This window comes from Pteropus alecto, unplaced genomic scaffold (genome assembly GCF_000325575.1).
Source record: "Pteropus alecto unplaced genomic scaffold, ASM32557v1 scaffold3, whole genome shotgun sequence".
In the NCBI taxonomy this organism is placed as follows: Eukaryota; Metazoa; Chordata; class Mammalia; order Chiroptera; family Pteropodidae; genus Pteropus; species Pteropus alecto.
In genome coordinates, this window is record NW_006442484.1 from 18,691,944 (window position 1) to 18,709,828 (window position 17,885).

Here is a 17,885-nt window from a genome sequence, read left to right on the forward strand (position 1 = left end):
TTTCTTATACCCTCCTAATCCAAGTTGCAAGGGCTAAACTCCTAGTTAGTTCAGGTGTTCCCTACTTCATTCAACTCATAGAAGGTTCTGCCTCATGAGAGGAAGGCTGTGAACACTAGACCTTGATTTCCCTTGCCTCACCTTCTGACAGAACAGATATTCTATGTCAAGAAAGGCAAGCAAAAGGCTGCATTCTGCCTAATGCCAGGGTCAGCAACTTAGAGATTTTATCAAGGGGAAGAAACAGTCTATAAGAATAGAGAACTCCAAAACTATCCCCAAAGGAACTGACTTTATTTGAAACAGAGTGTGGAGTAGTTCAAGTCTAAGCGTGCTAGCTAAAACAATGTAGATTTTGATAGAAAGCAATTAAAATGAGGCTTTAACTTATGAAAGCAACAAGCTAAACTGCAGGCCAACTAGCTAAGGAGACAAAAACATGGAAATGCACATTAAAAAAGAGCCTTCCCAGAATCAGAAGAAACTGGCATCACTGACTATGCCTGCAAGAATTTAATTGTATTAGAGAGGAACAATTTATATCAGAAAGTACTGTGAAAACATTGGAGCTATCAGCCAGCATTTACCAAACCTTAAAAGGTGGGTTTGATAGCAAATGAGAAGATCAAACAAAATATGAATTAAAATCATATAAATTTATATTCTCTGACTACAATGCAGTAGAATTGCAAATCAATAACAAAAGGAAATTCAGAAAAGTCACAAATATAAAAAAATAATAAATCATCCTCCTAAAGAATAAGTCAGAAAAAAATCACAAGGAAAATTAGAAAACTGGGGATTTGAAATTAAGACTCAACATACTAACATTTCGAGTATACAACAAGCAATTCTTAGAGAGAAATTTATAGCTGTTTGTGCATATTTTTAAAAAATAAATATCTTAAAGTAATAAATTTCCACCTTAAAAACAGAAAAAAGAATATCAAACTAAACCTAAGCAAACAAAAGAAAGAAATGATAAAAATTAGAGTGGAAAATTTAAAGATACAGGTAGGAAAACAATAGAGAATATCAACAGAATGAAAAGTTAGTTCACTAAAAAGATCAACAAATTTGACAAATCTTGGTTAGAATGCTCAGTATAAAAGGAGAAAAGAATCAAATACTAAAATCAAGAAACATTATTACTGATCTCACGGTAATTAAAAAAAGGATTCTAAGAGAATACTATAAATAACTATGCCAAAATTTAGATAATTTAGATGAAACAGAAAAAATTCTCAAAAGACATAGACTACCAAAACAACATTTAAGGTAATAAAAAATCTGAACAGAACTATAACAAGAGACTACACAGTAAGAAATTTGTAACAAAGAAAAAAACAAAACAGGTTCAAAAAGCTACACCTATTGAATTCTAATAAACGTTTACAGAGTATATCAATTCTTCACAAACAAACTTTTCCAAGAAATGCAAGATGAGAGAACTCTCAACTCATTCTATGAGGTCAATATTATCCTGGTACCAACACCAGACAACAATATCATGAGAAAAAATACTGGTCAATATCTCGTGTGAACATAGACACAAAAATATTCAACCAAATAGTATCCAACTAAATCTAGCAACATATAAGAAAGGATAATATGCCATGAAGTAAAAGCTTTTATCCCATTTGTACCCAAAACTAAGTAGCTTTAACATCTTGAAATACATTAATATAGTACAACATATCATCAGAATAAATGACAAAAGGTATATGATCATCTCAATAGATACAGAAAAAGCATCTGACAGATTTCAACATCCCTTCATGATAAATATACTCAACAAATCAGGAATAGAGGAATTTTCTTCAATTTAATAAAAGAAATCTATCTACAAAATAAAAATAACTAACACATATACTTAGCTAATATAAAAATATTAGATGTTTTTCCCTTAAGATCCAGAACAGGACAAGGATTTCTGTTCTGGTCATGTCTATTCAACATCTACTAGATGTTGTAACCAGTGAAATTCTATTTGCAGATGGCATGACCTTGTTTATAGAAAATTCTAAGGAGTCCACTAAAAACATGTTCAAACTAATAAATGAGTTCAGCGAGATTGCAGGATGTAGGATCCAAATACAAAAAACACAATTGTATGTCTGTACACTTATAATAAAGAATCCAAGAATAAAATTAACAATTCCATTTCAATAGCATAAAAATAGAAATAAATTTAACAAAAGAAGTCTAAAACTTATACTCTAAAAACTGCAAATCATTTTTGAAAGGGATTAAAAAAGACCCAAGTAAACAGAAAGATATCACATGTTAATATACTAGAAGACTTAATATTATTAAGATCACAGTATTCCCCAATTTTTTCTAGAGTATCAACACTGTTGAAATCTCAGCTGCTTTCTTTGCCAAAGTCAACAAGCTTATCTTAAAATTCGTATTACAATGCAAGGGACCAAGACTAGCTAAAACAATCTTTAAAAAAAATGTTGAAGAACTCAGACTTTGAATTTTAAAATTTACTACAAAGCTTCAGAAATTAAGACAATATGTACTCTATTCATAAAGATAAATATATAGATCAATGGAATACAATTTAAAATCCAGACATAAATCCTCACATTTACAGTCAATTTGATTTTCAATCAGTTGCCAATACAATTCAATAGTGAAAATAATAATCTTTTAAAAAATGGTGCTGGGATAACTGGATTTCCACATGCAAATCTACATGCATATTTCAAATATGAACTCACAATAGATTATAGTTCTAAACATAAAAACTAAAGCATAACATTTAAAAGGAAATATAACATTAAATCATAGTATCCTTGGATTAGACAGTGATTTCTTACATATGACACAAAAAGAAAAAGTAGACAAATTGGACTTAATTAAAATTTAAAATTTAAAATTTATAATTTCAAATTATATCAAAAAAGTGAAAGAATCCCCTATGTTTAAAATGTCATTAAATGTTCAGTGCTCAGGTATGTAGTAAGTACTGTAGTCCTTGGAGGGCAAATGCATAGATATTTTTAAACATTTTGACATAATTGCACAAACTTTTGCATTTTTACCTGATGACATTGTTTCTTATAGTAAAACCTTTTGTGATTGAAAACTTCAAAAAAATATAAAAAAAACTTTTGCAAATGACATACTTTATAAAAGACTTTATTTAGAATACATTAAAAACTCTTAACAGCTCAACGTAAGAAAAAAGAAAAAAAAAACTTCAATTAAGAAATGTGCAAAGAATCTGTATATGAATGCACATTCCTCCATATATATAAATGGCCAATAAGCACATGAAAAGATGCTTAACATCATTAGATGTCAGAGAAATGCAAATCGAAATCACAGTAAGATACCATTTTATAATTAAACAAATTTAAAAAAAGGCTTTGTTAGGATATAAAGAAATCGGATATTTTATATACTGCTCGTGGGAGTGCAAAATGTTTCGACCAGTTCGGAAACAGTCTGGCAGTTATCCGAACAGTGAAATAGAGTTACCACATAACCTATTAAGATAATTCCTAGAGAAATGAAAACAAATACCCACACTAAAACATGTATACGAATGTTACTAGCAGCTTTATTTGTAATAGTCAAAAAAGTGAAAATAAATCAAATGTCCATCAACAGAAGAATAGATAAATGTCATATATCTAATATTATTTGGCAAAAAAAAAAAAAAGAAGAGGAAGAGTAATGAAGTACTGATATATATGCTACAATGTGGATGAACGTTATGCTAAAGAAGTCAATCACAAAGTATCACATACTACACTATTCTATTTATATGAAATGTTTAGAATAGGCAAATCTACAGAAATAGAAGGTTGCTTTAGGGTTGGGAAATTAGGAGAAATATAAGAAAATGTTAACAGGTATGGAGTTTCTCTTTAGGATGATGAAAATGTTCTAAAATTAGATATTGGTGATAGTTGCACAACTCGATGAATATATCCAAAGCCATTTATTTGTACATTTTAAATACATAAATTCTATTATATGTGAATTATATCTCAAAGAAGTTGTTAGTTTAAAAAAAGGAAGTTCTATTTTGAGAAATTGTCACAAATGTTGAAAAAGATTTTCAGCCAAATATTGGAAACAATCATAATGTTTAAAAATATTGGAAAGGTCAAAAAATTCATGGTAATCCACATGATATAATAATGTACTGCAATTAAAAATATTAATCGCAGATTGTTAATCATACATAGAGTGTTCATGTTAGAATGGTAAGTAAAAATAAAACAAGACAAAATATTATCAATAAGATTATTTGTATTTTAAAATATAGAATTAATATTAATATGCCAAATTAATAGTTGTTTTCTGTATAGTAGTAGTAGTAGTACTAGTGATTTTTATTTCAACTTTGTTTCATGTTTTCTAATTTTCAATATTTCCTATAATACACAATTATAATAAAGAAGTATTTTTAAGTAAAATATTTAATTAAAAATTGAGATCTGCCATCAATAAGTGATTGATGAACTAAAAACTACCGCTTGACACACTCATTTTAATAATATTTAATGATAACAAAGTTGGTAGTGTCTACTTTTTAATTTATTCATCACTATTTAGAGTTAATAGTGCTTCACATGAACATTGAAATACTTGAATATGCAAATATATTTATTGGTATCTTTAATTAAAAGTATCTATAAATTCAAATCTGAACCAACTGAGCTCAAAAGATCAGTTGCTTTATCACTAAAATAGTATTAAGGGAAAGCATTAAAATGGAAATCATTATAAAGCTATAGTCACATTTTAAATAAAATTATTAATAAGAATCGCCAATAAATCTAAGCTCTTTCCCCTAACTAATCATAATAATATGTGTGAGTAACAAAATAAAATTTTTAAATCCTCATATTTAGAATTTAGAACTTAATATTCATATATAATTAGAACCTTGAATTACTGTGGAATCATCAATTATTTTCAGTATCTTAATTTTTAATTTGTAAGGAAAGCAGCAACAAATAGAATCTCTCCTGTGAATATTTGTTTTTCTCCTGGAGAAGAGAACAGATTCTACAACAGTCTACTTTCTGTGTTCAAACTATTCAAGTCTAATTCTGTTTCTGTTCACGGAGGTTTTAATGACTGTTGACTAAGAAAATAGATGGTTTTAAAAACATAGCCTACAGGTTGTTACTATTAAAGCTCTTAATATTGAAAGTTGAATAGTCAAAAAACTGGAAGAAACCCAGAGGAATAATTTTTCAGAAGAGGTGGTTCGTTTGTCTTAACTCTTTAAAATACTTCAGAGCCAGAGATTCACAACTTTTAAATAATCTATTCTAATATTTAATACACTGACAGTCAAAGACCATTTCTGGTTTCATCTGTTTTTTTCCTACATCTTGCTCCTCTCATTCAGTCCTCATTCATTCTCATTATTTATTTAAGTAATAAATAAATACACTGGACTAAATAAATCAGTTTTGTTTTTCAACTTAGTCCTAGATGAATTCACACACAGAATATTTTACCTACAGCAAATGATGGGAGAGAACATGCTATCCTTGGAAGATTTGCATAATTTGTCTTGTGCACCACATTGCTAAGTACTTTAGAGCTTCCTTCCTGGCCACGAAACTCTGGACAGGAATACTTACTGCAATACGAGAACTCATTCTAAGCATAAGTAACATTAATCAACACTGCCTACATAAGTGATGAAAATGAAAGTAACTACATCGATAATTCTGTTGGTGTTTACACACCTTTGTAGTCCCTAGGCAATCCCAGACAGGTATAAGCAATTTCTTTAAACAAGTTTTTTTAACGAGCTTTGGTGCCAGAGAGATGTTAGTAGAAGATTTAGTGTAAGTTAATATTACATGAAGACTTTTCCAGACATTGGTCAAAAACTACAAAGGGTGGTTGTAGGGAGTTGTTCATTTTTGTTGAAGGAATTTTCTGGAATGTTTGCCAAAAGCAAATTTGGCAAATATATAACATTAAACGAATGTTATGAATGAGATGACCAAGGTAACAGACAGTAGCTTGATGACAAAGACATTGAGTCTGCTGTTGTGGAGCGTAGTAATGCTAAACAGAGATATATACTTCAAAATCATAGAAAGCACATGTTAGATTTTGCCCTGCTCTAAACCTCGGTTTCTCTGCCACGGTATATTAATATTTGGAGCTGAATAATTTGTTGTGGAAAGTTGTCTTGTGCATTGTTTAGCAGCATCTCTGGCCTTTACTCAATAAACACCAGTAGCATCCCTTCAGTTGTGACAACCAAAAATGTTTCCAATTATTGACAAATATAATCTGGGGCGCATAATCATTCCCAGTTGAGAAGCACTGCCAGACATCTACTAAGTTAGATACTTAGTACCAGGACTACCAACTATCCCTCATCCCCAGCCTGGCTCTCTGAACCTCACAAACTGAATGGTCATATGTCGCTGAGCCTTAGTCTTATATGACATTTTGTGTTGTTTTTATAAAAACTCTTTTAAAAATTCTTGGAAAATATGGAGAATTTCCTCACTTTTGTCTTATTCTAGCATGGCGATGTAAAGAAAACTAGGGTTTGCCAGATGGGAGGGGGTTGGGATAGAGAGTGAAAAAGGCGAAGGGATTAGAAGAGATTATACAAATTGCCAGTTATAAAAAAGAGTCATGAGGATGTAAAATACAGCATAGGAAATTCAGTTAATAATAGTGTAATAATTATGTATGGTGTCAGATGGGTAACTAGACTTATCAGAGAGAGCACTTCAAAAGTTATATAACTATTGAATCTCTATGGTGTACATCTAAAACTAACATAATATTGTATGTCAACTGTAACTGTAAAATTAAATAGATATATTTATTTAAATATAATTAAATATATATTTAACATGTGTATATATATACATATTGAACAAGAAATGCTTTTTTTAAAAAGAGAAAAACACTAGAGTTTGGGGAATATATACATATGTAAATTCAAATTTTGGCTTTGTCCCATTCTACCTGTAAAGCATTAGGCAAATTATTTGAGCTTTATCTCTCTCTCTCTCTTTTTTTTTTTTTTTTTGCCCAGAGACCTTCTCCAGGTGTCCAAGGCTTACTACTAATTGGAGACAAAAATAGGATCAAGACTATGATCCTGGAGATTTACATCAATTCATCCTCACTTGGTTTAAGGAAGAATACAGAAGCTGCCCATACAGGAACATTGTTGATAATAAACAAAATAAATCATCAAAATTAATCTCTTAGAGAACAATCTCTGAAGATAAAGTAGATAAAACATCTATAATATTGTTATAAACAGCCTCTGTTGTGGCCACCAGTGATCCCCACAACCTAGTATTCATACCCTTCTCTAATCTCTTCCCTTTGAGTGTGAGTTAGACTTAGTTATCAGCTTCTAATAAATAAAATACACCAGAAGTAATGGGATATCATTTCTGAGATTGGGTTAGAAAGGTCTGGCTTCCATTTTGTGTGTCCTTTCTCACTCTGTTATTCACTAGCTCTCAAGGACGCTAGCAGTCAAAATTTGAACTACCCTGTGGAGGTGCTCACATGACAAGAAACTGAGGTCAGTAGTCAGTGATTAGTTGGGATCCACAAGAAACTGAATTGGGCCAAAGGCTAAGTGGATAAAATTGGAAACTGATCTTCCTTGGGTAAGTTTTCTGATGAGACCACATCTCTGGCCAACACCTTGATCGCATCTTCATAAAATAATTAAGTTGACTCATAGAAGTTACAAGATAGTAGGTGTTCGTTGCTTTATGGTAAATCTTGGTAATGTGTTATACAGCAATAGATAACTAATACAAAGATAGTGAAATAAATTAGTTTTTTCTTTCTTCTTCTCATTCTCCTCTTTTCAATGATGATGATCATCATCTTCCTCACTCTCCTCTCAGATAAGACTGTGCCATTAATCTTCTGCCCCTAAGTTTAGCAGGGGCAATCCTATACTTATATTATCATTCCCAAAACCTGAGCCTTAATATTGCTTGTCAATTTTCTTTCCCAATCGTAACTGCAATAGGGTTAAAATTCTCATTATGAAATGATCAGAGATCTAATGTTGATTACTCCACAACCAGCTGTTCAAATCATGACAAATGTCAGTCTCAAAGGCAACAACCTAAATGCAAATCCTGAATGCAGAATTTAATTTGGGCATCCCAAAGCAACCAATTCTCAGTATCCATATCTCATCCTAAACCCAGTTTGTTTAGTGTTAGAATAAAAATACCACCTTCCTCAATATATTATTTTGATGAATTAAATAACATAAGTACATGCAAATTTTCAAACAGTATTCCTGTAATGTAGCAAGCATTCAATATATATTAAGATTTTTTTATGATGTTATTTTAATTTCTTTCTTCCTCTTCTAAATCTATCTGCAGGTAATTAGTCCCATTTTTAGGCTTTTTACTTCAGTCAAGTTCTTGTTCTAAAAATACTAAGGAATTCATAGAAATAATTAGTTATTTTTTCTTTTCAAGTTCCTAAAAAGATCTACTTACTACTTATTAACTCTAGATAAGAATAAGGCCAAATGATAAAAAGGAAGTACAGATCCATTCTTATGACCAGTCCTCAAATCAAATAACTTTCCTTTTTTTTTTTCTATTAACTAGAACATTGTTTACTTGATTAAAAACGAATGGCCAACAATCTCAGGAGCTGAATTATTGCTTTACTTATTTATTTTTTAAGAAAGTGTGTCAGAAAGAAAAATGGACTAATCGATTCTTGGTTTTCTTAAAATAGAAGGAAAACACTTTTTCTAGGTTAAAGTTATACTTAACAATATTAATGGTATCAATGTAAGCTAAAGAAGACCTCTTCATCATCATATAACCTGTCAGCATATTCAGATATTTAGGGCTGAGTTTCTGGGAATAAACAGGTTTTGATTTATTATCTAAGGGTCAGAGGACAGCGTAATTTGAAAAAACACCAAAAAGATTGACCTAGCCACAAAATACTTTCTTCATATACCTGCTTTAGTTGAATTTATTATGTTGGGGTAAGATATTGTGCTTTTACATAAACATACATAGTAAAATAATTTGCCAATCTCTTAGCAGATACTGATAATTTACTGTGAATTAGTATAAGTAGGTTTTTTGAGATCAGGGTTCTTGGTAACTCAGTTTTTATAAGGAAAAGAACAGAGAAAGACATCAGAGTATCAGATGTAAATGCAGCTCTACTAAAGAGACTTTTGAGCAGCTAAAAAGAAATAGAGCAGCACAGAGTGAGTCGGAGGAGGGAAAAAGAAAGGTATGTAAATGCAAATTGTATGTGCTTCATTCTAATTAGTCTAAAGCTGGTGCTGAGACCTTTCACTTTCATGATGAGTGCAAGCCTCCTGAGAAAGAAGTTCCATGAGACTTGCTTAGTCATTCTCTAAGTAACAGAGAGAATATATGTATCCCAAATAAGTTGGCCATGACTTTAATCTTAATAGGTAATCAATGCACATCTATCTTCTGGGGTTTTTGGTTTTAAGTTACGTATTGAAATATTGAAAACGTCAGATGCCTAAGAAAAGCTTAGTTGTTTTTGTTTTGTTTTGTTTTGTTTTTATGTTTTGAGTTCAGGAATTATCCAAAAAGGATTTTTGAGATGTTTCCAATTATTTATTTAACTTATAATGCCTTATTCTATATATGTTTATGATATTCAATTCCTAAGTAGTGCTGAGAAGTTTTTGTTTTCTTGTGGTAGTTAGTACTTTACATCTTGAAAGATTTACTAGACAGGACTATCTACAAATACATACAAACTGTTCACATGATTAGAAAATATAGTCTTGAAGCAAATTTGAAATGACAACAGAAGGTAGTACTGGTTCACTGTCACAAGAACAAGAAGAAATTGAACCAGCCCTAAAAATTCACTTTGTAGCCAAGGAAACAGTTTTCATAAAATTGAAAAATGTCCCAAAGCAACAGTACTATATTTCTTACCTATTGCTATTACTGATATATAAATAATTATTTCTATAATTCTTATGTGGCCTTGGTTGATGACAAAGTAATTACTAGAAAATTTTAGTAAATAGCTATTTTCTAAGCCTCCAGATACAGGCAAAAGAGACTCTCACTCGACTGTCACCTGCTTCAATTATTAAACAGATTTTAAAATTACACGATTCAGTATATAAATCAAAATAAAACATGATCTCCCACTAGCACAAATTTGCAGAAGTGCAATGTAACTTCATCAAGTAATGCCAACAATGGTTTAAATAAAAAATAAAAAAATAAATTGTTTCGGGGCTTACAAATGCAAGATGGCATAATGTAAAGAATTAGAAGTAGACTATTCTATTACCATACAGCCCCTTGATCTCTCTATATTTCAATTTCCTTGTATGTAACATAAGGGAATGCTAGTAGATGCTATTAAATGTCCCTTCGAGTTCGAACATTTAAAGATATATGTAAATGTTGTGGGACTATTAAGAAGAGAATCTTTCGTGTAAATAACTGATGTTCAACTGTCTCAATGTGACAATGATATTTTGTCACATAGTCTCCTTCACCGTTTTTTTTATAGACTTTATTTTTTACAGCAGTTTTAGATCACAGAAAAACTGAGCAGAGTCCCCATATACTTTTTTCTCCTCTAATGCAGACTCCTTCTCTATCAACACTTCACACCAGAGTGATCGATTTGTCACAAGTGATTAACTTATATTGACACATCCAAAGTTTTAGATTAGCATCTAAATTAGATTAGCCATTAGGGTTTACTCTTGGTGATGTGTATTCTACAGATTTTAACAGATATTTCTTCAGTGTTTGTATTATTTTAATAGCCAGATCATTGGATGATGGTGTAAAAAGGAATTAGAACACTCCTCATAGTAAATGCCAAGAAATGACATTCAAATAATGATCCTTTAATGCAATTTTTTTAAAAAAATCCCCACGGATCATCCATTCCTCAGAAACTATTCCTTGTTATCTTTATTTTTCAAAGCAACTTAGCTGTGATATTCTATAGTTAACAGATAGTAATCAATGTTTGTTAACACTGAGTTGGATAACTTAAATTTGAATAAAAGACATAAAAGATGAAAAATAATATATAAGTTTGAACATTTCAGATAAGTAATCATTCCCTGAGTAGAATGTCCTCTATTCAAGTAATATTCTGTTACATAATTATTATGAAAAAGTCATAAATACCCTCAAGGTAGGGGTGGGGAACTGAATAAAGCATTATTATTTACTGAATGGAGCAATGAGTTTTGTTTTAAAGGCTTTTCTCCTAACTAAAATATATATTTTAAAGCATCAAATACAATAATCATTCATTAGGAGGACTATCACCCATCAGGCAAAGATTTTCAAAGCTTATTATTTTTTTCCAGTGGAATGGGACATTTCCAATGAAGTAACAAGAATGTTTTGAACATGTTAAATCTAGCCAAGGGTCATCTTTTTTTCTGTGAATAGTATCCAAATTGCTTAATCTGGTGTAAAAATCTTTTTATTATAGAAAATTTTAATTCATTAGGACTAAAACCCAAAAAGGTTCAGATGTGTTAATGCTTGTGAAATGTATAGATTTGGAAAATATATTTATCTCTGTAAATTAGGGTAATAAAATAATACATTAATTATGATAGTTATACTGAAGAAGTGATCTTTCATCACACCATTTCCTTATTGATTAGAATAAGAGGCAACTGTGCCCTTCTATTTTGTCATCTTTATCTCTGATTTACACTAGTGTAGGAAATATATCCTTAAAGTGAATGACATTAATAAAAGAAGAGAAAATAAAATGTCTGCAAAGGGAACTAACAGAGGCAGAACCTATATCAGGTGAAACATAAAGCCTTGGTTAAAAGTAAATGAAATGAGGTTTACACATCGGAATTGTTTTCTCTACCTTCTCTCAGGAGCAATCAGGTTATTTTTCTTCCTTCCTCTCCAAAGCAACTTCACTCTACAAAGTCACAAAGCTTGTTTATTGTCTATAATAATATTAAAAATCAAGTTGCTGGCACTTATTCTGATTCTAATATATTTTCATGAGATACAAATGGTAAGGATCAGACTGTAAAGCAAATGGAAGTATAAAAGGTATTTGGAGAAGTTGTTGAAATCTATTGATAACACCACCACCACAATCATCATCATTAGTGTTTAGTTGGTTTACTGTCTAAGCACTGTGGGCTAGCCTCCTAGGTTTTCATTTAATGACTAAAAATAGCTCGTGATGTTATTTAATCTTTAAATATCTGCTCTACAAACTATTCACTATTATTATTAAGTTCATTTCACTAGAGAAATTTCCTATCCTCCTTTTTTTGTCCCCAAAAAGTTAAGAAAAAACTATTATTCTACATAGATAACTGAGTAGAAAATACAGGGTCAGTCAAAAGAAAAGAAAACAAAATTTTTGCTAATAACATGTTTAATACAGCTTCCATTTTTGTAAATATGTATCATATACCCTAATTTGTATTATTTATTACTTTCCATTACTAGATATTATTACTATTTTCTGAACACCCATGTATATTGGGTATTGTGCCAAACATTTGCATACATTGATCAAAAAGTGAAGAAACCGAGCTTCAGAAAAATTAAGTCCATTCTGCAAGGTCACAGAGCTAATAAGTGATTAAACTGATATTAGAATCCAAGTTGTCTGTTGCAAAGTCCGGCCTCTTCTCACTATATGCTTTACTGGCTTCTAGCTCTCTAACTCCCTTTGATTTAAAAGCAATCTTTGCATTTTTGTTTTCTGATTAACAATAGAGATTTTAATAGATTCTTAACATTCTAATTTTATATGAATACTCCATATGCCTACATCCATTTACATTTAAAAGGAAAAAATAGATTTTCTAACAATAATTTCTCTCTAGGAGTGTAATTTAATACTATGGTAGGCACGATATGAAGAACACAACATTTTAAAATAATAACCGGTAATTCCTCTGATGAAAAGCTACTTTGACATCATTTATTGAAGAGATTTTCCTTTGTTCATTGTAGGTTTTCAGCTTCTTTGTCAAAATTGGCTGCCCATATATGTATGGGTTTATTTCTGGGCTCTCAGTTCTGTTACATTGGTCTGTGCATCTATTTTTGTATTATCGTAGTTTTGAGTATAATTTGAAGTTCGAGAATTGACACCTCTGGCTTTGTTCTTTTTTCTCAGGATGCTTTTGCTATTTGGGTTCTTTTGTGGTTCCACACAAATTTAAGGATTTTTTTGGCTGTTTCTTTGAAAAATGCCATTGGGATTTTGATGAGAATTGCATTATCTGTATATTGCTTTAGGTAACATAGTAATTTTAGTTATGTGAATTCTTTCAATTCATAAACATGAAATATCTTTCCATTTCTTTGTGTCTTCGATTTCTTTCAACTATGTCCTGTAGTTTTCAGTGTATAGGTTCTTTACTCTTTGCTAAGTTTATGCCTAAGTATTTTATCCTTTTCGTTGCAGTTGCAAATGGGATTGTTTACTTCATTTATTTTTCTGCTATTTCATTGTTAGTATATAGGAACACAATAAATTTAAATACATTGATTTGTATCTTGTATCTTTACTGTATTTGTTTATTGTTTCTAATAGTCTTTTGGTGGAATCTTTAGAGTTTTCTATACATAGAGTCATGTCATCTCAAATAGTGACAGTTTTACTTCTTCATTTTCAATTTGGATGCCTTTTATTTCTTTCTCTTGCCTACTCGCTCTGACACCACACACAAAAATTAACTTAAAATGGATTCAAGACTTAAAATAAGATCTGAAACAATAAAATACATAGAATAAAATATAAGCAATAAACTTATGGACCTTGGTCTCAGGGTTTTTGTGTACTTGACCCCAGTCAAAGGAAGTAAAAGCAAAAATAAATGAAAAGAAAAAAAAAAAAGTGTATGCACAGCAAAACAAACCATTAACACAACAAAAAGGCAACCAACCAAATGGAAGAAAATATTTACAAACAATACCTCTGCTAAGGGTCTAACAACTGAAATAGCCAAAGAATTCATACAACTTAACAACAATAAAAAAATCCAACTAAAAAAAATGGGCAGAAGACCTGAACAGACACTTTATTTAAAAATATACAGATGGCCAACATACATAAGAAAAAATTCTCAACTTCACCAGCTATAAGGGAAATGCAAATCAAACCACAATTAGATACCACTTCATACCTGTCAACATGGCTACTATCATTAAACAAGAAATTACAAGTATTGAAGAGGATGTAGAGAAAAGGGAACCCTTGTGTACTGCTGGTGGGAATGTAAATTGGTGTAGCCTCTATGGAAAACAGAATGGAGGTTCTCAAAAAATTAACCAGCAATTTCTCTTTCTGGTATCTATCTGAAAAATTTAGAAACACTTATTCGTGAAGATATATGTACCCTTATATTCATTGCAGCATTTATTTATAATAGCCAAGATATGGAAACAATTTCAGTGCTAAATGAAATATGTGACAAGAGTCATACAATTTTACTCATGTGTGGGATATAAAACAGAAACCAACAAACAAACCAAGAAAAGAAACAGACAACATAGACACAGCCAACAGTATGGTGGTTACCAACAGTATGAAGGAAGGGTGGCGGGAAGACGAAGAAGGTAAAGGGTTCAAATATATGGTGATGGAAGAAGATTAGACTTTGGGCACTCAATGCAGTATACAGATGATGTATTATAGAATTATGAGTGATGAGCACTCAATGCAGTATACAGATGATGTATTATAGAATTATATATCTGAACCTTTTTTAATGTCGTTAACCGATTACCCCAATACATATTATTAAAAAAAGGAAAACCAACTTTGAAATAAGTTTATTATGATATTAATAATTACTGAGAATTTAGAAACAGGGAGAGGACTACTTTCTGCAAATAAAATTATCCTCTATCATGGTACATTATATGAAACAACCATTTCAGAGCCAATATAAAACCTCAAAGAGTGGATTTAAATCACACAAATAATGAGTTTACCCTTATGTAACAAGAGTTTTACTAATGATCTAATCAGGATATTTAGACCAAATGCTTATTTTAATACTTGGACCTCATGGAAATGTATCAAATATTTTTAAACATCATGATGGAGTCTTTAAAAAAATCAAATATGTGATACCAGCTAAAATAAGGAGTTATGTGTACTTGGTAAAAATATATGCATATATATATAAATCTTTTCAAGAAGTTGAAATTTTCTTAATTTTGTACTCACTAAATCTTATGTAATACAATTCTAAAGACTAAGAGGAATGTAAGTAAGAGGAAGGATAGATTATTCATGATAGGGAACTGAGCCTTTCATGAATAATAAGGTTTGATCAAACAGCCTTGTTTGATCAAAAATTACACTGTGATCTTGGCAAAATTAACATATTGCTCAGTAAAATATCCTATATTAGTTCATATTTCTTTTAGCAAAAGGCCCTTTAAAAAATGTAGAACGTTCACCTCAATGCGATTTTAAACATTTCTACAAAATAATTTAATTAAGGAAAGTCATCTTTGGACCATTTGTGAAGATCCCTAGTAATTCATTAATTTGTAGCCAAGAATTTTATTAACACATGATTAAACAAAATGCGTTGGAGCTGGTGAAAAAAATAAGCTTACTACAGAAGCCCTCAAGCTGATGCTTAAGAATTTTTTTTTTGAGATTACAAATCAAGAACTTTTTTGTTTTTAACAGTAGATAAAATCAAGTCTTTATAAATGCAAAAAAAAAATGCTAGGAACATGAATGTACTTCTTCAACACTAAAACATGAACTCAAGATACATATGATTTAGTTAGATGAGAGGCGAAGAAATTTGCTTTTATAAATTTAAACCCTCATGTGTAAAATAATAAATTGAAATGTTATGAGGTAAAAATACTCAATACTTATACAATGTCTGAATTTAGCAACTAGCACAAAAAAAAACTTGTTTACTTCAATAAATATGAAAGTGTCTACCATCAATTCCCAACCATACATTTTTATTACTCACAGAAAATAATTAGTGTCTAATCTGTTTTCTTTTACTGTTTGCTAAAACAAGAAGGTAAGATAAAAACTGACTCCAAAATGACACATACTGTATTAAAAAGTAATTTAAAATGCCTTAACATTTATAATTGTTTCCATTATTTAGATTTCATTTGCTGTTACCTGTATTAAAATATTAGATAATTATATCCTGAAAATATTTTAAATAAGATGATATTTTAAGTCTGTAATAGATCAAAATGTTTTATATATCTTTATATTTATAACTGGATAAAGTAAGAACATTATCTGAAAAAAAAAAGAGAAATAAAAATGAAGTACCCAAACACCATCATATTTTAATGCACTTGCAATTCAAATGCTAAACTTCAGGAAAATTTTACTTGATTTTTTTTCAGGCCAAACATATTTAGAACAATTTGTATTGGGCTTAAAGATGCATCTCTAATTTGATTTCTTTTTCTTCATTTTGACTAGCAGAGTACAGATGAAAAGGTTATATTTCCCACCATGTTTAATAAATCAAACAGAAACATTATACAGAAATTATGAATAAAAAAGCTATTTACCTGCATGGAAATCTATTCCCACAGCAAATGAAGTTCCTGATATAGGCATCAAAGCATCCATTTTGTCACTTGGTTCCAGAGGTATTCCCCTGATTCCTTCATGAACGGAGTACATAAGAAATGACTCTATACCTAAATTGGAAGTGAAAAAAAAAAAAAAAGTCCAAAATGAATATTTAACATTCAAATCATTACTTAGCATTATTCGTAACAATATAAATTTCTTTCATAAAAATATTTCTTATCTCTCTCTTTTTTTTTTATTGTACACTACATTTCTGACAAGTTAAAAGGTAGGTAGATTGGTTGTTCTCAAACAAGTATACATCGGAATCTCCTGGAGGACTTGTTAAAACACAGATTACTGGGCCCCATCCCAGGGGTCTGATAATTTGAATTTCTAAAAAGTAGTGATGATGCTACTGCTCTGGGAACCATACTTTCATAAATACTGAGGTAGATAATACTTGGAAGCATACCTTGCTTCACAATGAAAATTCACTTCCCTTTTCTCTAAAGCCCAAGCAACTATTTGCTTATGTATGAAAGTAAATTTTTATTTTAGATAACTATATCAATGTTATTTTTATAATAGATAGACTTCTTAAATCCTTTTGAACATTAAAAATACACCTAGTGCTTAATTTTTGTTAAGACCTTGCTTTTTCGGTTTCAAAAACATGTCCTAAAATAAGCACATATACCTAAACAGACTTCCAGAAGTCTGCATGCTGATGTTTATAAATTTTTCTAATATGTTAGAAAATGTTTATATGTACATATTTTCTAACTAAAACCAGAATGCCTGGGTTTAGATATGTTTTCACCATTTCTTAACTGGGCAAGCTAGCTAATCTCTCTGTGATTCAGTTTCCTCATCTCTAAAATGGGAACAATCAGATACCTACTTCACAAGGTTATTATGGGGATCACATAAAATAATATGTTTAAAGTACTTAGAAAAGTGCCTGGCACCTAATAAGCACAATATAAATATTTGATTTCAAACAAACAAACAAAAAATGATAATATTAACATACATATTTCTCATATTAGATTGAAACATTTTTTTTAAAAAATAGAATTAAGTTATGATCATTGGATAAAAAGATCATTCTAGAACCAAAGCTCTTTGGAAATAATAGAATTAGAGTCTATAAAATAGGATGATAGATTTCTTAAGTTTCCATTCTCTGCAGTTCTCTTCTCCCTCAGTTAAGCAAACCTGAGAAGTCTTATTCTCTCTGGTACTTTCTCTTAACTAATTGAAACAGAGTAGATATACATATTATATAATATATGTGATAT

General features: G+C 30.3%; 1 protein-coding gene across 1 annotated transcript in view; it reads right to left on the minus strand.

Annotated features, from left to right (window-relative positions):
* The window catches only part of LRP1B (LDL receptor related protein 1B), a 1,653,662-nt gene that overhangs the window by 436,392 nt on the left and 1,199,385 nt on the right, over positions 1-17,885 (minus strand). Inside the window, exon 35 of the mRNA XM_006921044.1 lies at positions 16,578-16,709. Within this exon, the coding sequence (XP_006921106.1) occupies positions 16,578-16,709 (132 nt within the window). The remainder of the gene's footprint in view (positions 1-16,577; positions 16,710-17,885) is intronic.